The sequence below is a fragment of the Haematobia irritans genome, chromosome 1 (assembly GCF_050003625.1).
Source record: "Haematobia irritans isolate KBUSLIRL chromosome 1, ASM5000362v1, whole genome shotgun sequence".
Taxonomy (NCBI): Eukaryota; Metazoa; Arthropoda; class Insecta; order Diptera; family Muscidae; genus Haematobia; species Haematobia irritans.
The window spans coordinates 93,418,768-93,445,471 of record NC_134397.1 but is presented as its reverse complement, the minus strand read 5'-3'; the positions used below and the strand labels follow the sequence as shown (position 1 = coordinate 93,445,471).

At 35.1% G+C, this 26,704-nt stretch overlaps 1 protein-coding gene across 1 annotated transcript; it reads left to right on the top strand.

Moving 5' to 3' along the window:
• The first annotated feature begins 222 nt into the window (after positions 1-222).
• LOC142221418 (uncharacterized) lies at positions 223-16,726 on the top strand. The gene is made up of 5 exons (XM_075291136.1): positions 223-380; positions 542-715; positions 10,818-11,186; positions 15,680-15,948; positions 16,014-16,726. The coding sequence occupies exons 1-5, from the start codon at positions 347-349 to the stop codon at positions 16,281-16,283; spliced, it is 1,116 nt and encodes a 371-aa protein (XP_075147251.1). The 5' UTR covers positions 223-346; the 3' UTR covers positions 16,284-16,726.
• The last annotated feature ends 9,978 nt before the right edge of the window (positions 16,727-26,704 follow it).

Below are 26,704 nucleotides of genomic sequence, written 5' to 3'. Positions count from 1 at the left end.
CTTGAGATATTATTGCTAATGTGTTGAATTTCACTGTTGAGGGTAATGTCTGTTTATTGTTGAGAACGCGATTTTCTCAACAATTTCTCAACTTGAATATTACCCTAATCCTTTGAAAAAATGTTTGAAAAATTGTTGAAATTTAGCATTTTTCAAACGTTTGTGTTTATTGGGTAGTACCTACCTTAAAGTCGGAGCATGGCAACACTGTTTTGATGACATGAAACCTAAATTAATTTTGGTAATCAGTACTAATACAGTGTCACTATCTTCTGACTGTCATTAATTCAGAAGCAACAACATCTTTGTGATTCGCGTCGTACTGAAACAACATTAATTGAGTAGGATGCCTGACAAACCAACTGTTCTCATATTGGGAGGTAAATATGTTATTGTTATTTTCAAATTGCACATAGTTTGGTAAATAGTGTAACTGAACTTGGTAAAAGTGTAATTAAAATGACGTAAATGCTGCCATCTATCGAAATTGAACTCGGAGTATATGACTATATGAAATATATTAATCATCACTTTTTTTCAGGCTGTGGTTTTATCGGTCGTAATTTACTTACTTACTTGATTAACAATGAGTTGTCGCAGGAAATACGCGTGGTTGATAAAACGCCTCCGCAAATGGCATGGTTGAACGCCAAACAGTCCAAGGCTTTCGATGACGAAAAAGTTGAGTTTCGTAGCGCCAACTTGATAAATCCAAGTAAGTTATTTTATTGTGTGATTCCTAGAGTGAACACCACAGATACAGTGGTGGTCATACAATTAGAAACGCTATTTAAAAATTTATCTTTTTTATCACCTTAGCTATTTAGACCAAAATTTAAGTTAATATGCAATACATATTATAGATACTACTTTATCTTATATATACCAGCCATTCTATGTTTTGTCTTATTTCCGAAGATGGCTTATTACAGTTGCTTCTTAAATCCAAAATTGTAGTGGTCATATAATTAGAAACGAAAACAAACATTCAATTTTATTCCCAATTTTCTGCAAAATATAATACATTTAAATTAATATAACTAGAAACAATAATACATTTAGTATTTCGTTGGGTAACCCTTATTTTTAATAACTTCGGTCAATCTTCGTGGTAAACTCTCTGCCAAAGTCCGGTATCGTGAAGCTATCGAATTCCAAACTTCCCTTATATTTCAAAAGTGATCATCATTATTTTTAGAAGTCTTTGTTTTCACCATTCGTTCCACATCCTGACATAGATTTTCTATGGGATTTAAATCCGTACTTTGAGGTGGCCAGGACAAAACCGTGGTTTTTTATCCGTAAACCATTGTTTTACTACACGCGAGGTGTGCTTCGCGATCGTTATCCTTTTGAAAAAATTTCGTTACCGGGATATTTGTGAATGAGGATGGATCCATTATATTTTCCAATATATTTTTATATTGATGTTAATCCATGCGTCCATCTATGCGATGTATGGGGCCAATACTATACCAACTGAATGCTCCCCATACCATCACATTTCCGCCTCCTTTTTTAATTGGCTTGATGGTGTATCTAGGATCCAATGATTTGTTCAAAGACCTTCTAACGTAGCATTTTCCATCTGATCCGAACGAATTAAACATTGATTCGTCACTCCATAGAATTTTTTCCAGAAACTTAGAGGCTTCTTCAAGTGCTCCTTTGACAATTGTAACCGTTTTTTAATATTTTTGCTAGTAACCAGCGGCTTTTTTCATGCAATGCAGCCATAAAGCACAGCTTCATTAAGTCTGCGTCTGACAGTTTTGGATGAAGTAGTCTGTGAAATTTGTGGGATTCTAATATCATTTATTTCAACCGAAGTCAAAAATGGATTGTTTTTGCACGTTCTAGAAATTACTCTATCGTCCTGTTCAATTGTTTTTCTAGGTTTTGGAGCTCGTTTGGGGTTCCCGAAGCTTCTCGCATCTCGATAAGTTTGTATCGCACCAGAACCCATTTTCTTAGAACAACAAAATCGTTTTGCTTTGGCGGATTAGACTGTTTTTCCTTGTAATAGCAGCGTACAATCAACTTGCGAGGTTCTGGGGTACATGACTTATTCTTCCCCATATTTAATCAGAATTATTTTATATTTATTCGGATGTTAATTCAAAAACCAAAAAAACCTCGACTTACCTTAAGGCATACAAATTTTCACCAATTATATCGGCGTTTCTAATTATATGACCACACTCAAGAACACGTGTAAGACAAATTCGCTCAATTATTCGAAAATGGTACAAGTGTTTATTTCAATATATATACAAATACAGGAACATCTTGATCTGTAGTGAGAACATAACGGGTATTTCGGAAGAGAGGACTCACTTTGGGAAAGTTGTGAACTCAAATGTAAATGAAAACTCATCGTTTCTAATTCTATGGCCACCACTGTATAAGTACAATATCTATTTTAGAACAGTTTGGAAATTGAAGCTTTCTTCTACAATTTGACTTAATTTCAATGAATAAAATTTGGTAGATAAGGTGGATACTCCTCGAACCGCTTTATATACTGGAATGATGTGTGTGAAGATAAATTCTAAAATTTAAATTTAAAATTTATGTTAACGGTTAACAGAGCTCTTTTATGTAAAAAAATTGCACATTTGAATTTAATTTTAGATTAAAACTTAAAAAATGGCGTTGTATGAGAATTACAATTTTAAAAACAAATCATTAATAATAGAAAACACAATGAGTAATAACTAACTTAAAGGAATATTAGGAATATATATCTCAGAACAGTTAAAGAATGACTGTTTGCAAAAATAAGTGGTAATAAATTAATTTGTTTAAAGTATGAAATTGGAGATAGATAGGTGAATAAAACTGGTAACACATTTAGCTCTCGTCGAGTGCTATCAGAAAGTACAAGAGTTATATTCCAAATTCATTTTAGATGCGAGAAATTTTGATTCAAAAGTTAAATTTTAGAAATCTGAAATGGCCCACTGTGCTGGAATGGAAAAAGATAGGTTAATGAAACTGGTACCACATATAGCTCTCGTCGAGAGCTATCGGAATATATACGCGTTGTATTCCGAATCAATTTCAGATTCAAGCAATTTTGAATGTAAAGCTAAATGATAAAAATCTAAAGTGGCCCACTGTGCTGGACTACAAATAGATAGGTAACTGAAACAGATACCACTTATAGGTCTTGTTAGGCGCTATTAGAATGTACAATAGTTATATTCTGTATCCATTTCAGATTCGAGATATTTTGACTCTAAAATTAAATTTTAAAAATCTGAAATGGCCCACTGTGCTGGAATGGGAAAATATATGTCAATGAAACTGGTACCACATATAGCCTTCGTCGAGAGCTATCAGAATATATAAGCATTATATTCCAAGTCCATTTCAGATTCGAGAAATTTTGATTCAAAAGTAAAATTTTATAAATATGAAACGACCCACTGTGCTGGAATGGAGAATGATAGGCCAATGAAACTGGTTCCACATATAGCCCTCGTCGAGAGATATTAGAATGTATAATCATTACATTCCAAATCCATTTCAGATTCAAGAAATTTTGAAAATAAATTAAAATTTAAAAAATATAAAATGGCCCACTGTGCTGGAATGGGAAAAGATAGGTCAATGCAACTTCTACCACATATATCCCTTGTCGAGAGCTATAAGAATATATAGGCATTATATTCCGAATCCATTTCAGATTCGAGAAATTAAAGTAAAATTTTAAAAGTCTGAAATGGCCCACTGTGCTGGAATGGAGAAAGATAGGTCAATGAAACTGGTACCGCATATAGCCCTCGTCGAGATGTATCAGAATACATACACGTTGTATTTCGAATCCATTTCAGATTCGAGAAATTTTGAATGTATACAAAAATTAGGTATAGTTCCTTTTTGAAATTTTCCTCTGCTACTACTTAGCAAGATATGTTAAACCTCGCTGTTATAAAAACAAAACAGCATACTTTACTCTGAGAGTCGCTCTCTTGGTTTAGTTACAGATTCGACTCGCAATAGATGTTTTGAAAATAACATAGCAGTGTCTCACAATTACCTCATGTATTTTTGAAGTTAAATTTTAAAACACTAAACTTCAATTGTTTCAAAATCGTTAAAAGATAGGCGAATGAAATTAACGCCAATAATAGCTCTTGTCTAGGCCTATCAGAATATATAAGCATCATATTCCGAATCCATTTCAGATTCGAGAAATTTTGGAATTAAAGTTAAATTTTAAAAATCTCAAATAGCCCACTGTGCTGGAATGGAGAAAGATAGGACAATGAAACTGGTAGCACATATAGCCCTCGTCGAGAGCTATCAGAATATATACGCGTTGTATTCCGAATCTATTTCAGATTCGAGAAATTTGGAATGTAAAGTTAAATCTTAAAAGTCAAAAATGGCCCACTGTGCTGGAATGGAGAAAGATAGGACAATGAATAGGGCGAGAGCCATCAGAATTTATAAGCATTCTATTCCAAATCCGTTTCAGATTCGAGAAATTTTGAAATTAAAGTTAAATTAATACTTTAACCCTTTCACTACCGAAGTAAAAGTAGCCATTGAAAAATTTATTTTTCTTCAAAACTTGTTTATTCTAGTGTTAAATAGTACAAAACGACAATTTTTGGGTGTGTACTTACGTTAGTGTGTGTGTAGTAAGATGTCCACCTGAGTGGACATTGGTAGTCAACGGAGTCAATTCACTTGTAATTAATTTTATTAATGTAATTAATTTTATTTAATATGTATCTTTCTACTAAGTTTAAAAATAATGTTTTCTTTCTTATTTTTAGTAGGTTTATAGTATGAAATTAGGCGCTAAATAAGAAAAATATTCACATTTTCATTTTATGCTATTAAATTAACTATATTCATTTCATTATTCCTATTCAAAAGATAATGTTATTCATTTTTCTATTCATTTCGAAAACATAAAAAAATTGTTTTGCTACCACTAGATATATCTTATTTATATAGTATATACATGTATTATTTCATATGATAGGTGTAAAAACATGAATTTCGAAATTTTGGTTATCTCTCCCAAAAAATCTGTCCACCGTGCTTACAAAAGGGTAATGCATAGACAATAGATATTATATAGATGAGCCATGGGTGTCAAACTGTGTTTGACAGTTCGGAAGATTAAGAATAAACGAAAAAAATAAGAGCACGCTTACATTCCCTTTCGTTTCCTTTTTTGTAGTTTGTCAATTTTACACAAAATTAGAACGTTTATGATGCACCAGTGGATTTATAAATAAATTAATATATTAAAAGTTCATATTTGAGCAAAGAATTGTGACCAAAACCGAGAAAATACAAAATTTAATTTTGAGCAGCATTTCTGTTTACGAACAACACAAAAGCAAATGCCAGAAAATGAATGTTTGGAACTGACACATTTTTTTAGAGAGAATAGTGGATCATCTATGTAAAATCTATTGTCTATGGGTTAATGTGCAGTAGACCTTCTCCAAGTCGTGCACATTACTCTTATAAGCTTTGTTGGAGTATGTTAACGGGATTGTTTTATTTTTACACTACAAATATTATATAACATGTTTTTTGTTTTGCGACCTGAAACTGAGATTTTTGAGTGCTTGATGCTTACTTCCTTAAATTGGGTCGAATTCTATGAAATCTCAAACTCGTCGAAATAGTTTTACAATACATATGGAATTTGAAGTACCCTATATAAACTCTGCTTTAAAATAAATTCGAATTTTGCCATTTCATGTTACATATTTTTGTCTAATACTATTTAAATGGCTGTATGAACTTTGCAACATTTGACTACCGATGTCCATTATAGAGGACATGACTTAATCGACTTACCCTGTCTATACCGTACACCCAATTTTTAATTTTTTATGTCCTTTTTGTTAAATAACACTTCCTATCATACAGAAAAAATCAACAATTGTATACTATAAATAGGTCACCATAACTACTCAAGGGCAATATCAGAAATTACAAAAAATGGGGATTTCACATATTGGACTATATAAAACTGGCAAGTTAATATTAGAAGGACCCCCTTAACATACTCCAACAAAAATTTTAAATAAAACGTACAAGGATAACGAATAATCAACGCTCAAAGTCATGTCCTTCCAGGTGGACATCAGTAGTGAAAGGGTTAAGTACTTACTTTGTTTTTATGCTAATTTAATTAAACTGACTTAAATTGGCATTGCATAGTATTGTTTATTGAGTGTTCAGTTTTATATGTTATAGATAGACAATATCATTGGCAATAAGTTTTTTAATGTAAAAAATATCATATAAAAAATTAATGGAGGATATGAATATAGAATATAGCCTCATTTTACATTAAACGCATATATCACTATTATCGGCAGGTACAAATTTATTTAATATTTAATGTCGTCTTAAATGTATTTTTAGGCTTCAATATTTTATTTATTGATTACATATTTTTAATTTTCATACAAAGTATTTTAATTTACATAACGTGCTTTAGCTAAAAATTTTTTTTTTAATTGTAATTTATCTAATTGTAATTTTTTGATTGATTTTAGTTTGGTTTTTTGACAAATAAAGATGTAATAGAATTTCAATAAAGTAACTTCCAGACAAATACTTTTATAATTTTATTTTGAATTTAAAATGTAATATTTCCAACCAATTTAAGTTTGAATAAAACCAAAAAAAAAAATTATGCAACACGATTAAATATATTACCATATAAAATAATTAATTATGGCATATGAAATATTTAAATTTTTTTAAATATAATTTAATGTTGTTTCAGTTTTATGTGGGAATTGTATTGTTTATTACAGAATTAAATTAAATAATTTTTACGTAACTGTAATGTCAAATATAGTGTAGATAGTAAAAAATGAAACAAAATTGAGTTATATGTAACTGTGGAGTATGGTTGACTTTTATTTTTGACATAGGGTACAGTGAAATGTGAACCGATCTTTTTCAGATCCAGCACAGTGGGCCATTTTTGGTTTTTAAAATTTAACTTTAATTTCAAAATTTGAATGGATTTGAAATATAATGTTTATATATTCTAATAGCTTTCGACGAGGGCTATATGTGGTACCAGTTTCATTGGCCTATATTTCCCCATTCCAGCACAGTGGGCCATTTGAAATTTTTAAAATTTAACTTCAATTTCAGAATTTTTCGAATCTGAAATGGATTTGGAATATATGCTTATAAATTCTGATAGCTCTCGACGAGGGCTATATGTACTACCAGTTTCATTAACCTATCTTTTCCCATTCCAGCACAGTGGGCCATTTGAGATTTTTAAAATTTAACTTTAATTCCAAAATTTCTCGAATCTGAAATGGATTCGGAATATGATGCATATATATTCTGATAGGCCTAGAAAGGAGCTATTATTGGCGTTAATTTCATTTGCCTATCTTTTAACGATTTTGAAAAAATTGAAGTTTAGTGTTTTAAAATTTAACTTCAAAAATACATGAGGTAATTGTGAGACACTGCTAAAGGGTGATACGGTCAAAATTTGGTCAATATAAACTTGACGTATTTCTTTCAATTTTGCATTAAAAAACCTGAACACCCCTCATTTTGAAGGTGTGTGTGTGTAGAATTTTGCTCCTATTTTGATTTTGGAATTCACTCTTCAGTTGTCAAAATGCCGTCCAAGCAAGAAGAGCAGCGTATCAAAATTTAGATCGGGCATCGCGAAAATCCCAGCTACTCGCACGCAAAGCTGGCAAAATCGCTAAAAGTTGCCAAATCAACCGTTACAAATGTAATTAAAGTGTTTGGGGAACGTTTGTCGACAGCCAGGAAGTCTGGATCGGGGGGAAATCGAAAACCGGAAGCCGCTGAGACGACAAAGAGAGTTGCCGGTAGTTTCAAGCGAAACCCTAACCTCTCCCTCCGAGATGCCGCAAATAAGCTGGGTGTATCGTCTACAACCGTGCATCGAGCCAAAAAAAGAGCCGGACTATCGACTTACAAGAAGGTAGTGACTCCAAATCGCGATGATAAACAAAATACGACGGCCAAAGCGCGATCCCGGAGGCTGTACACGACGATGCTGACGTAGTTTGACTGCGTGGTAATGGACGACGAAACCTACGTCAAAGCCGACTACAAGCAGCTTCCGGGACAGGAGTTTTATACGGCAAAAGGAAGGGGAAAGGTAGCAGATATTTTCAAGCACATAAAACTGTCAAAGTTCGCAAAGAAATATCTGGTTTGGCAAGCCATCTGTACCTGTGGCTTGAAAAGCAGCATTTTCATAGCTTCCGGGACTGTCAACCAAGAAATTTACGTGAAAGAGTGTTTGAATAAACGTCTGCTGCCTTTCCTGAAGAAACACGGTTGTTCTGTACTGTTTTGGCCGGATTTGGCATCTTGCCATTACGGTAAAAAGGCCATGGAGTGGTACGCCGCCAACAACGTGCAGGTAGTTCCCAAGGACAAGAACCCTCCCAACACGCCAGAGCTCCGCCCAATTGAGAAATACTGGGCTATTGTCAAGCGGAACCTAAAGAAGACCAAAAAACTGCTAAGGACGAGCAGCAGTTCAAGGCAAACTGGATTTCTGCGGCGAAGAAGGTGGACAAGGTGGCTGTACAAAATCTGATGGCAGGTGTCAAGCGTGAGGCCCGGATTTGGAAAAGCGAAAGCCTAACTGAATATTTTTCCTGAATTTTATACTAATTGAACTTGAAAAAGAAATTTAATTTGATTTTTTAAATAAACGATTTCACCGATTTACACGCGTTTTCCCTTGACCACATTTTGACCGTATCACCCTTTATGTTATTTTCAAAACATCTGTTGCGAGTCGAATCTGTAACTAAGCCAAGAGAGCGACTCTCAGAGTAAAGTATGTGGTAGAAGTTTCATTGACCTATCTTTTTCGTGTCGAGCACAGTGGGCCATTTTATATTTTTCAAATTTAAATTTAACTTTAATTTCAGAATTTCTCGAATCTGAAGTGGATTTGGAATATAATGCTTATAAATTCTGATAGCTCTCAACGTGGGCTATATGTGCTACCAGTTTCATTAACCAATCTTTTTCCCATTCCAGCAGTGGGCCATTTGAGATTTTTAAAATTTAATTTTAGAGTCAAAATTTCTCTCTGAAATGGATTCGGAATATAATATTTACATATTCAGATAGCTCTCGACGAGGGTTATATATGGTACTAGTTTCATTAACCTATCTTTTTTGCCTATCTTTTAACGATTTTGAAAAAATTTAATTTCTCTATTTTAAAATTTAACTTCAAAAATACATGCGGTAATTGAGACACTGCTATGTTATTTTCACAACATCTGTTGAGAGTCGAATCAAGAGAGCGACTCTCGGAGTAAAGTATGTTATGTTATATTAATAACAGCGAGGTTTAACGCATTTTGCTACACAGTTACAGAGGTAAATTTCAAAAGGAAAATATATCGTAATTTATTTCTAATATAGCAATTATATATTCTGATACCTCTCGACGAGGGCTATATGTGGTACCAGTTTCATTGACCTATCTTTCTCCATCCCAGCACAGTGGGCCATTTCAGACTTTTAAAATTTTACTTTAATTTCTCGAATCTGAAATGGATTCGGAATATAATGCCTATATATTCTTATAGCTCTCGACGAGGGTTATATATATTTCAAATTTAAATTTAACATTAATTTCAAAATTTCTCGAATCTGAAATGGACTTGGAATATAATGCTTATATATTCTGATAGCTCTCGACGAAGGCTATATGTGGTACCAGTTTCATTGACATATCTTTTTCCATTCCAGCACAGTGGATTCGGAATATAACTATTGTACATTCTAATAGCGCCCAACAAACCTATATGTGGTACCTGTTTCAGTTACCTATCTATTTGTAGTCCAGCACAGTGGGCCACTTTAGATTTTTATCATTTAGCTTTACATTCAAAATTGCTTGAATCTGAAATTGATTCGGAATACAACACGTATATATTCCGATAGCTCTCGACGAGAGCTATATGTGGTACCAGTTTCATTAACCTATCTTTTTCCATTCCAGCACAGTGGGCCATTTCAGATTTCTAAAATTTAACTTTTGAATCAAAATTTCTGGCATCTGAAATGAATTTGGAATATAACTCTTGTACTTTCTGATAGCACTCGACGAGAGCTAAATGTGGTACGAGTTTTATCCACCTATCTATCTATCCAATTTCATACTTTAAACAAATCAATTTATTAACACTTATTTTTGCAAACAGTCATTCTTTAACAGTTCTGAGATATATATTCCTAATATTCCTTTAAGTTAGTTATTACTCATTGTGTTTTCTATTATTATTGATTTGTTTTTTTTTTTTTTAATTGTAATGCACATACAACGCCATTTTGTAAGTTTTAATATAAAATTAAATTCAAATGTGCAATTTTTTTACATAAAAGACCTCTTAACCGTTAACATAGCTCTGTTAACCTGTTAAAATTGCTCTGTTAAAGTTAAATTTTAAAATTTATCTTCACACACATGACAAAAGCCATGCTTTTTCCTTCTAACCTCTGAACACGTCTTGGCTATACATGATAGTTCTTGGGATATTTTTTCCCGAAATTTATAGGTAGTGGACGTTGATGATTTTTTAAAAGATTTTCAAATCCTAAAATCTTTCGTTTTTCCTCCTCCTCTTTTTTACGGATTTTTTTATTATTTAATAATTGATTATAATTACAAATTATAACAAATTAAATAATAAAAAAATAAATTAAAATCCGTAAATTCAAATTATACCCATCAATACCTCTTTTACGCAGGTATATTCAATTATATATATTTTTCGTTTTGAAAGGCTCTTGTAAAAACGCATTTTCCCCACATCCAACTACTGGCAGATCATGGGATATTGTAGTCAATTGCGCCGCAGAAACTCGACCTAATCAAACTGATGCAGTCTACAAGGAGGGTATATTGAAATTAAGCCTGAATTGTGCAAATGAGTCAGTGAATATTAACACGAAGCGTTACGTTGAACTAAGTTCGGGTTGTATCAATAGCTCAGAAAAGATTCCATTAAAAGAGGATTGCAAGACGGAACCATGGACGGCATTGGCAAAACAGAAGGTTAAGGTAGAAAAGGAATTGCAATCGATGGACAATTTAAATTACACAATTGTACGTCTTCCAATTGTGTATGGCATTGGAGATAAACGTTATTTGAGTAAGTAATTGAAGTTTATTTATTCTTTTAAATTAATTTAATATTGGCGTGTTCAAATAAATAAAGTATGGAATTGCAAATAACATTTTACACAAAGTAATTCTATAATACATATTTGGAAGATAGTGTGTTGTGAATAAATTGAACCGATAAGACTAATTAATTCCAAATTAATTTATATGGAAATGACATTCTGATACATTAGTACCACATAAAAGCAATTTTCTACTGATTCACCCCATTCTTATATCATCATTTTTTTATTAGCACAATATGGGATTTTCATCAATTCTCCGATCAACTCTCATATCCCTTGATATTACAAGTATATCGCATGATAGACTTATATGCTCTCTTGAGACAAAGGACTAATCGAAATCAACGTATCAAGATTTTACTTTTTGCAAATCGATTAATTATCTTTTGATATATCCCAAAAATCAACTAAAACTCAGAAAAACCGAAAATACTGCAATATTTAGGAACGACATGTGTTGGTATAATGATATGTCATGGAAAATCCGGGTGTATGTCTAGAGGATTTTCTTCTTTGAAATATTCTCTTATATCATACTTACCTATACTTTTATTGTTGGTAGAAGAAATGCGTATGGACGGACAGGCAGTGCCCATATGGAAGTTCAATGCGCTTTTTAAGTTTGGTATATCTAAATTACTGGTTATTGTAATGAACTCATGCTATTCTTATTGTTATCCTTTTTTCACCTTTGCATTAATTGTATTTCTCATGCTCGATAGGGTACTATATTTGGCATGCTAAGAACATTGTTCAAATCACATATTTATGCAGCACAACACAATTGTGAATTATTTAGTAAATGCCATTCTAGAAGCAAAATCTGTCTCGAAAGAGCATATAAAATGAAGATCAAAACCGAGTGCATGTTTTCACTTTTTGCAATCTTTACTAAATAGAAAATGTCTAGTAAGTCCCACAAAGATTGGGTCGTTGATGACTGGAAATAAGTTAAATGGTCAGATGGAACAAAAATAAACCGTTTTTAATTTGTTGCAATAGAACATTACTGGTAAGGACCTCCGAACATTACTGGTAATGACGAAGTCTCCAAAAACACCACATGATACAAACCGCAAAACATAAAAGGGGGAAGCTTCATGGTATGGGGATGGTGATTGATTAGTGATAAGGTATCATGAAAAAAGGAGACTACCTTGATATTGGGCAATCAAATTTGTCGGAGTTTGTAGAGGTTTGCGTCTACCTTGAGGATCAAGTTGTTTTTCAAAAAGAAGGCAAACCCAATCATACTTACAAAATAGTTAGGAATTGGTTGTCGGAGCACAGTTTTCAAATGCTCAAGAGGTTACCACAAAGCCCCGATTTCAATCCCATTGAGAATTTACGGTCTCTAGTTAAAGAGTGCTTGAGATAACACCAAAAGTAGCGATGAGATATGGAGCCAATTTCAGCACAATTAGTCGGATATTCCAAAAGAAATAATAAAAAAACTTAGAAGTATGTTAAGACGAGTTAAACCATAATTAGAAATAAAGGACTATGGGCTAAATACTAAGACTTTTTTTTATTATTGTAAGTTTATTTCTACATAAATTTAAATTCATTCTTTTAATGGCCTCAGCGCCAAGTAGGCATTGTAGAGGCAAGCGGCAACATTATTATACATAATAAAAGAAAATAATTATAGTATTAAATAACTGATTGATATAGTATATATTATATAAGTAATAACAAAATATTTATTTGTTTCCTTAATATATGATCTTTACATGCTTTTTTGTATGATGAGATTCTCGTAATGGATTTTATACTCTGTGGTAGATTATTATATTTGAAGCTTGCAGTAAAATCTATTCTTTGTTTACTTTTTTCCAATCTGCACTGCGGAAGTCTGAGATTCTGCTGATTTATTGTATTGCAATGTGTCTGATTTTGTATAAAATTTATTGTATGGTGACCAGGGTTGGCCTGTCACAAACTGTGACTTTTGCGACATACGTTTGCGACGGTATAATACGTATGTCGCAAAAGTCGTAAACCTACTGTAGAAAACCAAATTTTGAATAGAAGAAATCCTGAACATTTTTTAATTTAGTTTGACAGCATTTGCTGTGAGTTTCTGCAGAAATTTGTGAAAGTTTTCCCATGGTCAAGCCTATTTTCTTACGTGGTATCGAAATTCCCGTTAGTGAGTGTGTAAAATACCTTGGAGTTATATTGGACAGGAGACTGAACTTAAAGCTAAGAAAGGACGAGGAAATCCACGGTTACCCTGTACTCGTGCAAAAAGCAATAGGGAAAATGTGGGGACTAAACCCGAAAATTGTGAACATTCCTAAGAATTGAAACTTCTTCGCACCTACCATCGTCTTGGATATCATCGAATTCGCTGCGTAGCCGACGCGACTAAAGTATTTTCTGTTTGCGACTTTTGTTACTTTTTCTACATTTACGACGCGTATGTGACGTTTACGACGTTTACAACTTTGCGACAGTCGCAAACCTAAAAAAGTTTGATACAGACCATCTCTGATGGTGACCCAATTTATGAATGCATTTATACACGAAAACTAGAACCTGATATTCATGAATTCCATAAATGGTTAGAATATCCTTCGCAGCTGTTGTGAACAAAAGATTTGTTGGGTAGCACACAAAAACATTTTTTTCTGATTCAATCACCAAATTAATTGATCCAATTAATTTTTTAATTGAAATGTCTTCAATCACGAAAATGATAGTATCAATCACAGTTTTAATTGGGCATAGAAAAAATTCTTGATTAAAAAAATAATTGATTTTTTCAGCAAATTTCAATTAATTTTTTAATTGATTCAATTAAAAATTTAATTGATGTTGATTGCAAAACTCAATTAATTTATTAATTAAAAAAGGTAACTATTTTTAATTATGAATTGGCTTAGAGTTTTTATTTGGATTAACAAATGATTGTTTGAAATACATTTTTAATTAAAAATTAAAAAAATCAGCGCTTTTTTAAACTGAATTAGTCTTCCGAATTTGATTAAAAAGTTAATTGTATCAATTAATTTTTTAATTAAAAATTTTAAAATTTTCAATCATTGACTTAATTGACTTAATGTTTCTATCATGATTAAAAAGTTAATTGTATCAATTAATTTATTAATTGAAAAAAATTTTCAACTTCAATTAACTTTTTAATTGGAAATATTTTGGTGATATTTTTTTCTGTGTAGTTCAGTGGTAAATTATAAATAACTTTCAATGCCATATTTTGACAGCATTGTAGCGATCTTAAAGCATTACAATTACTGTTGTAACCATAAACACTAGCTAAATTTTTCACAAATCATTAGTTTTGTCCTCTCATCGAGTTTCCATTTCAATTTATACAATATACCAATGGCTGGAGCAATCTTTCTCTTCACATCATCAATATGCAAGTCCCATGACATGTTACTTTGGAGAACAATACCCAAATACTTGACATGATTTGTCTCCTCAATGACCCTTCCATCAATAACCACGCGAAATTCATGATTTATGGCTGTAGAATGGGGGCGAAAACGAACAAATTTTGTCTTGCTTGGATTGATAAGTAAACCTTTGATCCTGGCAAACTCAAACAACATCGCTGAATCCCTTTCCATAAAAGATTTTAAAGCCACGTCATACTTATAAGGATAAAAAGGCAGACATCATCCGCAAACATGAAAAGCTTGCCAACAAAGTCCATGTTCATTAGGTCATTCAAATATATAGCAAATAGTAGGGGCCCAAGACCACTACCCTGTGGTACACCATAGCAAACGTCACCCAAAAAACTTCGTGTATCCTTAATTTGCACAAACTGTTAAATAACTTCTGAATAATTTAAGTTCAGGCCCTTGAAAACCATAACATTGAAGTTTCTTCAACAAGATTTGATGATCAATATATATATTTGATGATTTTAATATATTATGCATAAAGTGCAAAACTGGATTCAGGCTTACTTTTATTTTAATAAATGCATTAGTATAGGTATATAATTTATTTTAATGTACAGTATTGTGTATCAGGGAATAAATAAAGTATAAATGAGAAACAAATGGGCTCAATAGACTGTTTTTATTAAGCAAATAAAGCATACTCCTAAGTGGTCAACATGCAAATGGTTTTGCCCCCTACTGTAAGTCTACCATAAGATATGTTAGTGGCATCAAGAGATATGAGAGTTTTTTCACTTTACTCAATGCAACTATATGGTAATGAGTTCGAAGATTTGATGTAGATTAAAACCATCATAAGCATTATATTATATATACTAAAACACCGCCGACGACGACAAGATAAAAGATGGAAGAAGGAGCCGAAGAATCCTTATAGTACCAATACAACACACACTCTTAGTATCAGAATGGCAATTTTCCATAAACAAGAAATGTCTTTGGAACCTTCAATCTATAAGATTGATTGATAAGATCAACATCCAACTAATATAATATATAACATATCATTTTTCTTGTAGTGCCACGAATAATTATTGCTGCCATTTACAAGCATTTAAACGAAACTATGAAGCTTTTATGGAATGAGTCCATGCGCTTTGCTACAGTTCATGTAGATGATGTGTGCGCTGCAATTTGGCAGTTGGCGTGTAGTGAAAATGCTCAAGGTCAAACTTACAATATAGCCGATGATGCGGAATCCACCCAGGGCACAATAAGTGATATGTTGGGTGAAATATTTGGTATAAACATCGACTACTTTGGAATTGTCATGTCAAATTTAACAAAGGTAGCTAGTCCAATATAAAAGAAAACACTATTATATTAGATCTAATTCATTTGCTTACTTTCTAGCTGAGCCTCTCGGACACTGTAAGCGAAATCAATGATAAACATATGGCACCTTGGGCTGAGATATGTCAACAGAATGGTCTATGTAATACCCCACTGACACCATACTTAGACGAAGAGCAATTGTATCATAAACATTTGAATTTGGATAACTCAAAGTTAAAGGAATCCGGATATGTTTTGAAACATCCAAAAGTTACATGTGATCTAATCAAGAAGATTATAAATGACTATGTCGAACAAAAGTTATTTCCCAAGACACTGGTTTATTAGTACATAATCAGTTTCATTTTTATCGATTTAGGTATGAGGTACTGGAACTAGGAGACTGCGCTCAATTTACAATTTTTTAAAAGACTCGGGTCAAAAAGATGTATTTTCAATAAGATCTTCATTTTCTCGCATCCTTTAAAGTGTACTTATAGTATTAATCAAGTAATTTTTAACGAAATTTTAATGAAAAACTTATGCATAGTATTCACCGCTTCATACTATTTTAGGTTTTACATATTTTACGTAATTCAGGCAATCTTAAGATTTTTATCTTATACATAAACACTATATGAAAAACAATCACTATACATTTTGTCAATATTTGTTGTGTAAGTTATGTTGTATTTTTAGAAATGAAATCTGTCATACTTTTGTGCCAAAATAATTAAATGAAATAAATAAAATTATAGTCTATTCTCTCTGTATAAATACCATAAATAAAATCTTTTCCGTCAGCATTTTGCTTCATCAAAATAAATAAGCAAAATATTCTACTATCTTTAACCCTCCCTAGGGACCTTTTTGCCTTTTCAAACTGAAATTACTCCTACTTCGGCCACTACAACCCACCCACAAAGTTACTCTGTATTCCAAGAGTATTTTGTTGCGCATCTTTTGGAAAAAAATCAAGCCGGTCGGATCATTACTTTAGGAGTTATTGAGGTTTTAGTGAGAATAGTACGCGGACGTGTGAATAGGTCCGTATGGACCTTGTACTGAATTTCACTAATAAATGCATGTTTTTGGGCATCATAATTTTTTTATTGTTTCAACACATAATTTACTCGTTCTGAACACAAAGACCTAAACTCAAAGACATTAGGGATGATAATAAAAACAAAAAAATCTAAAAACAAAAATACACACATATTTTTTTTTAGTCGTCATTGAGAGAGCAACAAAAGTACATGTGCACCGAATGTATGTGTTTGTTGTATTTTTTTATGATTATTTTTTCTCACACATACATTCTCAACTTTATTTCTGCGCATCAGTGAAGTAATCCCTAAGTGTCTTTGAGTTCAGGTAGACGTACGAAAGAGTATAAAAAAGTTGTAGTTTCGTAAACCAAATCAGTCAAAGTTTAGACAGCGAAGAGTAAAATCGTGTCATAGATGCAAGTAATTTGGACGTTGCTGAAATTGTTGTACGCCGTAGTACACATTACCAGCAAATGGCTGCGGATTAAAGGCGTGCAGCTGATAGTAGATTTGCTGATTTTATGGATGAAGAAATTGATATTGCTGCAATTGATAATTATGAAGTTGAGGATGATGAAGATCGCACATACCAACATGCTGAAGAGTATACGTCGAACCAAATGAAGATACTGATGACGACGATGACGAAGAGGAAGAAAATGATGGACAGGAAACGAATGAAAGTTACTATATTGGTAAAGATGGCACCCAATAGAATAAAAAACACCACCAACATCACGCACTCGTTATCATAACGTGATCGACTTCAGAAGAAAGAAACCAGGAACAACAGGAAATATACACGACCCCTATAGAATATTGCGTTCAATCACGACAGAGGAAACAATAACTTAGTGCTACGTGAAACAAATCGTGAAGGCAGGGAGGTTACAGCTGCATGGAATTTGGCGAATCCCACGAAGGAGTGGAAGGCAGTGAAAGTGAAAGAGTTTGACGCCTTTGTAGCTATTCTTTTGTATGCTGGACTCACAAGATCAAACCATGAACCAGCTATGGAATTATGGGACGCGACGCGTTGCCCAATATACAAAGCTGCGTTGTCGTACGATCGCTTCATGTGTATAAAGCAATTTATTCGATTCGACAATGGAAACACTCGACAACAGCGACTCATCAACAGCAAAACTGCGGCTATTGACGACAATTGTGAAATGTTGCAACATAACTTGGCAGCAGCTTAACAGGTTGGCTCATAAGTCCCCGGTCTAACAAAGAAAAAAACATTTTTTTTTGTCAAAATTCGTTTTTTATTATTCAACATAGTTCCCTTCAAGAGCGATGCAACGATTATAACGACCTTCCAATTTTTTGATACCATTTGGTAGTACTCCTTCGGTTTTGCCTCAAAATAGGCCTCAGTTTCGGCGATGACCTCTTCATTGCAGCCAAATTTTTTCCCTGCGAGCGTCCTTTTGAGGTCTGAGAACAAGAAAAAGTCGCTGGGGGCCAGATCTGGAGAATACGGTGGGTGGGGAAGCAATTCAAAGCCCAATTCATGAATTTTTGCCATCGTTCTCAATGACTTGTGGCACTGTGCGTTGTCTTGGTGGAACAACACTTTTTTCTTCTTCATATGGGGCCGTTTTGCCGCGATTTCGACCTTCAAACTCTCCAATAACGCCACATAATAGTCACTGTTGATGGTTTTTTCCTTCTCAAGATAATCGATAAAAATTATTCCATGCGCATCCCAAAAAACAGAGGTCATTACTTTGCCAGCGGACTTTTGAGTCTTTCCACGCTTCGGAGACGCCATCTATGTGTCAGACCGGGGACTTATCAGCCAACCTGTTACACTCCCAAGGCATATTAATCCAGGTAAAGTCATGCAATCAGGTGACTAATATCGACATTCATCTTGTCAAAGGCTTTGTTTACGTTTAGTAGATTTGTTTACATTCTTTGTTTACATATATATTGCTTTATTTACATTGTTTTATTAGTATGGGGTTAGTTTTACGAAACTTTTGCCTACTTGTTAGAAACTAGGGAGAAAATAAAAGAATTTTCTTAAAAAACTCTTTTATTTATATATACTATGTTCACAAAAACGTAAAACCGAATTCAAAGTGCGCAAAATTACAATTCGGGAACTGCTCAAAGAATCACAATATGACGGAGGCATAAGGCAAATAAATGTTGAAGAATGTATTGCTAAACTGAAACACTATGGTTCGAGTGTACGAATTGAGGCATTAAGGAATCTAAGAGATGCAATAGCAATAAATCATGGGATCCCTATGAAGTTCAAAGAGCTTATATGGAAAAGGTCATCATATGTCTACAAGGGATTCTCTATTCAACCGTCGAACGGAACGGACGTGTTTTTTTAATAGCGGATAAAATCATCGTAATAAGTACCTACTACGAATTTCAAGGGTGGTGGGATATTAGGCCACCATGCAGAGAAATTCAAAGACATCCACTGGGTTGCTAACTTCAGGGCCCAGTGGACGGGTATCGACTGGAGTGATAAATTTGGGCAATGACCAAGAGTTAGGCCCAATTAGTCGACCTGTAGACGGGTCGACTGGTGGCGACAATTTGACAAGTCGAACCTTTTCCAAGGTAGCGTCATCAAAAGGAGGTAATCCCTCACGAAAAAGATTCAAGGAACGCAGAAATGCTTTGTTTATCCTAAAGAAATTAGGATCAGTCGACCCAAGCACGTTGTCGGCTAAACAAAGCGATTCCTTAAAATGGGCTCAAGGAATTCTTGAGGCTGGAAAAAGGGAACGATCACCGGATGAGCTGCCATCCTCCAAAAGAGATCAACGATCGTTTGCCTCAGTTGCTAAAGACAGCCTTGTGAAGGCTATCATAAATAAAGGAGCATTGGACGGTATGGTTCCAAAGCAAAAATGGGGGGAAATTGAGAATGCTTTGTCTGGCGTCTACTCACAGGTGCTGGAAAAGTTTCCCGGCCCAGATCCTCGACACCAAGAGGCTGGTTGGTATCAAGGACGATTTAAGCTAGTCGCATTTGAGGACCAGAGGTCTATAGAATGTTTTAAAGCTGCTCTGATACTAATTGGTGAAGTTTGGGAAAGAGCTGCTCTAGAGTTAGTCGAGAAGAAAGACATACCGGCTAGACCTAGACCACATGCGTGGATACCTGCAAACCCTTCTGACCCTGAATCTATTTTAAATAGGCTGAAACGATGCAATCCAGATCTTCCAACAGCTGATTGGAAGGTTGGCCGTTTGGATGAAGTTGATGGACCAAGACGGCATGCAGTGTTTATATTGAACACTCAGTCTTTGCCACATCTAGCAAAGTCTCAGGGCCGTGTATGTTATGGCTTTCATTATATCCAAATGAAGGTGTATAAAAACGATCAGCTAAAGGATTCAGAAATGAACAAACCTCTGTCTGAATCAGACGTAAGCGGATCCACTTGCGAAGTCGAGGGAGATACCAAAGTTGAAGACATGGATAGATACCGTATGTGTGAGGAGGCTTCTACTGCCTCAGAACTCACCAAAGTTGAACCTATGGTTATTGCGAGAGTCACAGATATCTCTGAAGAGGACATTCTTGATGACTCGATTGGAGCGGCTGATGTGACGGTTGTTGAAAATCTCGATGGTCCTACGGATCCTCCAGACAAATCTTCATCATTGTAAGGCTGCGTGTGCTGCCTTAAAAGTTCTCCTGATGAAAGGGGACATAGACATAGTTCTTATTCAAGAACCATATGTTTATAGAAACAAAATATGTGAATTAAGTACTCCGGGGTACAAACTATTACAGTATACTGGTAATGATGTAATTCGAGCCTGTATAATTGCTAAAAACGAGCTTAACTTGTTTCTGCTTCCTTCAATGTGCAATGCAGACACTGTCGTTGCCAATTTAGAAATAGCCAAATGCAAATATTGGGTATCTTCGGTCTATATGGGACATGACAGGGAGATGCCTCCATGTGCCGTTAAGACCTTAGTTGAGGAGTCACTGAAAACAAAGACGAAACTCATTATGGGATGCGATGCGAATGCGCATCATAGTATATGGAGAAGTAGTGATACTAATGCAAGGGGAGAGTCGCTAATAGAGTTTATTTTGCGTACTAATCTGGTAGATTGCAACAAGGGAGATGCCCCAACCTTTGTCACTAAAAACAGGCAAGAGGTTTTGGACATCACCTTAGCCTCGCAAGAACTGAATGAAATGATATCTGAGTGGCATGTTTTAAGTGAACACAGCTTCTCAGATCATCGCTACATCAGTTTCAAATTTGATGTTCATACCACCAAGACCATATTTCCGCCAAATGTTAGGAAAGCTGACTGGAATAGGTATAGGGAATCGTTCAATATGATGATACCGGAAATACCAGAGACAAATATGAGCACTGTGCAAGTTATCGAACACGCAGTGGAGAGGATTACTAAGGCCTTCAACATTTCACTGAAAGCTCCATGCCCTAAAGGGAAACCAAGGGGGAAAAATCGACCACCATGGTGGTCTACGGAGTTAGGTAATATGCGGAAATCCTGCAGGAAGCTCTTTAACAAGGCAAAGTCCACCAGAGCCCCTGAGGACTGGGACGCTTACAAGAAGAATCTGAGAGGATATAAGCGAGAACTGAGAAAGGCTCAGCATAACTCTTGGAATGATTACTGCAGCAGTATTGAGAATACGTCCGAGGCTTCCAGACTACGGAAGGTTCTAGCATCGACCAACTCCGCTCCAGGTTTCATTAAAACATCGGAGGGCAATTGGACAACGTCCAGTGAGGAGACGCTGGAGGTACTATTGGACACACATTTTCCCGGAAATCAGACGGTTGAACCCTGCACTGGCGGTGCCACAGTGGCTCAGCGGTCGTTTCCTATCGAGGAAATTGTATCAGAATCTAGAATAAAATGGGTGTTAAATAGCTTTGGACCATTCAAATCCCCCGGACCGGAGAGAATCAAAAGTCCTTTTCATACCTAAAGCGGGAAAAGCCTCTCACTCGAATGCGAAGGATTTCCGACCAATCAGCTTATCATCATTCCTACTTAAGACTCTGGAGAGGATGATAGATATTTATCTTAGAACTAGCGTCGATTCAAGTTTGCTCTCGAAACGACAACTTGCATACTCGAAGGGCAGGTCTACTGAGACCGCATTACATGAACTAGTCAGCTTTATTGAAAGCTCACTATCTGTCAAAGAATACACAATTGTGGCATTTCTAGACATCGAAGGAGCGTTCAATAACGTCCATCCGAGCTCGATATTAAATGGACTGACAACTCTGAATGTTGATCCAGGTATACTTAGGCTGTTAGAAGAACTTCTAAGGAAGAGACGCATTTCAGCCACACTAGGACAAGCAAACATACAAAGGTATGTGAACAGAGGCACTCCCCAAGAAGGAGTTCTATCACCTCTTCTTTGGAATGTTGCTATAAATAGCCTTCTGGTTACCCTAGAAAAAGAAAGGATAAAAGTGGTGGCATACTCAGATGATGTGGCTCTGGCAGTCAGGGGAAAATTCCCATCCACAATCAGAGATATTATTCAGAGGGCCCTCCGGATGACTGAGAAATGGGCAAAAGACAAGGGTCTTGGGGTAAATCAAGCAAAGACGGAATTTGTCATGTACTGCAAAGATCGCAAAACTCCCACGGTTAGGCCTATTTCCTTAGGGGGTATTGAAATTCCCTTTGGTGATTGTGCAAAATACCTTGGCGTTATTTTGGACAGGAAGCTGAACTTTAAGCTTAATATTGAAGAAAGGGCGAGAAAGGCAACTGTAGCTTTGTACTCGTGCAAAAAGGCAATTGGAAAAAAGTGGGGACTAAAACCAAAAATTGTGCATTGGCTATACACGGCAGTGGTGAGACCTATAATGCTATATGGTGTTGTAGTCTGGTGGCCGGCACTTCAGAAACCGACTTGTTTAGATAAAGTTCAGCGTATGGCGTGTTTGTGTATTTCAGGCGCATTCAGCAAGACAGGAACAAATTCCCTTAATGTCATGCTGCATCTATTGCCTTTAGACATTTTGGCCAAACAGTCAGCTGCAACAACGGCTGTGCGGTTGCGCGAACTATCGCTGTGGTCGGAGAAAGGTTACGGTCACAGTTCGGTACTCAAAATAATGCCAGATGTGCCTAACGTAGTGGATTACACTTTGGCGAGTCGACTTTTCGACAAAAAGTTTGAGACTCTAATCCCCAACAGTGAGGCGTGGTGCACACAGACCCCGCGGAATAAAGAATATATAGATTTCTACACTGATGGCTCCAAATTGGATGGACAAGTGGGGTTCGGAGTATATTCTAATGATCTGGAACTTCGAATAGCGAAAAGATTACCTAATCACTGTAGTGTTTTTCAGGCTGAAATATTAGCAATAAGAGAGGTGGCGAATTGGCTGAGAAGTAATGTTCCAGAAAATGTGGGCATTAATATATACTCAGACAGTCAACCTGCAATAAAATCCTTGGACTCTGTGTTCCTTAACTCGAAAACGGTCATCGACTGCCGCAAATCTCTCAATGAGATGGCTGAGCAGTACAATATTCACCTAATATGGGTGCCTGGCCATAGTAACATACCGGGGAACTGCGAAGCGGATGAGTTGGCAAGGCTAGGGACTACCTTACATATTTCAGGGGAACTAGAATTTGTTGGTATGCCCCTAGCTACCTGCAAGCTCATGCTGCGTGAGAAGGCTGTTATGATGGCAAATGTTCGGTGGGAGAATTGCAAGGGTTGTAACGACACCAAGCAAATATGGCCCCATTTCAACTTAAACCGCACACTAGATATGCTAATGTTCTCGAGACGTCAGATATCACTCCTGATATCTGCTATAACGGGTCGCTGCCTGATAGGCGATTTTGCAAAAACTATTGGCGCAAAGTATAATGACTATTGTATGAGCTGTCATGATGCGGAGGTAAAAGAATCAATTAAACACCTCTTGTGTGAGTGTCCTGCATTTTGTGTAAAGCGCAAGCAACTTTTAGGAGCATATAGCTTCAGATTACTGGCGGATCTGGAAAACGTTAACTTAAGCAGTCTGCTAATGTTTTTGGAACAATCTGGTTGGTTCAACAAAGAAAAATAATCAAGAAGGTTCAGCGGTTAAAACTAGAAGTGTCCATATGTAATAGGTACTTTTAGTTAATGTGGTATCACAATGGACTGAATAGTCTAAGTGAGCCTGAATCTTAATCGGGCTGCCACTTTAACCTAACATATGTCTACAAGATGGATCAAATGGTTTTCTGGAATCCCCAACGGGTATAAAATAAAGTATAACAATGTAACCACCAATAAAACAAAAAATTTCTCATAGGAACCGGTAAAACCTTATGTTCATCTTTGGAATGGCTGCAATCCCGAAAAGAGGAAATGAAGATGTAAATACAACAAACAGCACCGCCACCAATTTTAAAAACAATCCTATTTATGCGGAGCACCTGTAAATGATTGCTCGTGCAAAGCCCAAGGGTGGTAGCTGGGGTCTTCCTAAAATAATATATATAATGGGTACTTGAGGTACCCATTCACAACTAACGCAAGCTATGTAAGAATTAAAGCGGACATCTTTCTCATTTACGAGAGCGGTGGTTTTGGGATCCAGAGATCAAATGTGTATATATCCCGAGGTATTGCGAGAACAGGGCAACTCAAATAAAACACAGATCGATTTGTCGATTGCGAGTCCAAAAAAGAACTTGTTCCTTTCATCATCGTGTGGAATCACGCAAAGATGATCTGGATTTAATGGACATTGAAGACTTGGTTAAAGTAGGTAAAAACTCAAAATGTGTCCATATTATGGAGCCATAGAATAGATTGAAGATGCAGACAGATGCAGACCTCAAATATTTTAAAAAATTCATAATTTTTTCAGATTGAATTTAGCATTTTTTCGACAAAATTTAACTATTTTGTACCATTTTATGAATTCTTAAACAGTTCTTAACCAATTTGAAACAAAAAATTTAACATTACCAATTAAAAATATGAATAAAACATGTTATAAAAAATTGAATGAAAAGAACTTCCTGTGTAGTTAAAATGAAGAACATCATTGGGAGTACATCTTCTGGAAGTTCTTTTAAAGTTGTGCCTTTGGAAGTACTTCCAAATTTTTTGATGGGTAACTCTGTACTTCTGCCACATAGGATGAGCCATAATTTTTTATGAAATAGCGCAATGCCTCATGCAAACGATCCATATTACACCATAAACGATCCTGGTGTAATACAATTGCTACCGAATCGTTCGTGTTCTCTCACTTCACCTAGGCTCTGTGCTAATCGTTCCAAAGTTCAGCTTCCTTGGCTGAACGAAAACGTCTACTACGCTGTTGATTCATTTTTGCACGAGGGGCCACGCCGTCAATGGCCATAAAGAATAATTTCTGTGGTTTAATTAGAAAAAACAACTTGTCAATATAGTTGAATATGTCCTTCAACATATCCTCCTGTTATGTTGAGATGGATGTTTGTATCATCGGAATGGGAGCAATTGTGAATAATGCCATTCATATCCAAATAAAGATGATCAAAATCGGGAACCTAAATAGAATACACAAGAAGCTCATAATTATTTCCTCCAACTTGTTACATGTCACTCCACATTGTTCCCAGGCCAATTCACTGAGACAAGGATACCATTCGCTTATGTAGCGGAAAATTTTCGCCCCATTTTTTGTTGTTGTTTTGTATTGATGTCTGCCTTAGGCATATATTTAACTTCAAATGACTTTTTGTTCTTTGTAATAAACAATTGTTGGTTGAAAACAACACTACACATACACAAAATGTCAACTTAAGTCATCTGCCATTTTAGTTTGACATGGTGGGTACACACGTTTGCTCGTGACTTTACCTTTAATTAATATGCCTTGAAACAAACCAAAGTTCAATGAAACATCAATAATATACTACAATAGAACGTACCATTCGTACATTTGGACATGTTAATTTATAGCCACAGTGAGAAAAGTGGAGAAGTTACATGCAATGCTATAATTTGTGTAGGTTTTCCATTATTAGTCGTTCAACACCTTTATTTGCAACGGCTAAATTTCCTGCTAAAATATCAGAACTAGTATTGTTGAAAATTTAACGAAATTCATGGACAATTGTGAGTGTTCGTTTATTTGCTGCAAATAGGTATGAGTTACAATAAATTTCACATACAATCAAAATCTTTTACAATTTTCGTGTCCGATTTATACAAATTTTCAACATTAATAAAGAGAAAAAATTATAAACTTCAATCAAAATTGTCAGTTCCAATTAATAAATATTTCAAATACAACCTGATAAAGCAATTAATAATGAATAACAATCTCTCCACCGTAAAACATGTAATGTACCCAGGGGACGCAGCATTATTACCGACATACATACGGCCGGAATCCAATCATGAATTATGAGTTACTCCAGATGTTTTTAGTTGAGATCAATCTCTGTTCTCAGAAGAAGAAAAGAAGCGAGAGAATGAACGACAACGGCAATACTAAAAAAGGCCAGTTCTGTGTTAGAAGAGTTCCCTAAAAGATCAGCCAGGAGACCAAGAAAAGGTTTTCAGCCAGGAGACCAAGAAAAGGTACTTCAATTGAACGATATACGTGAAAATAACAAAAATAATTAAAATAAATATAGTTTTAGAATGAACGAATTAAGATAGTTGAATTATAATTTCATTGTCAAACATCAAGAGTTGAAAAAAGAACG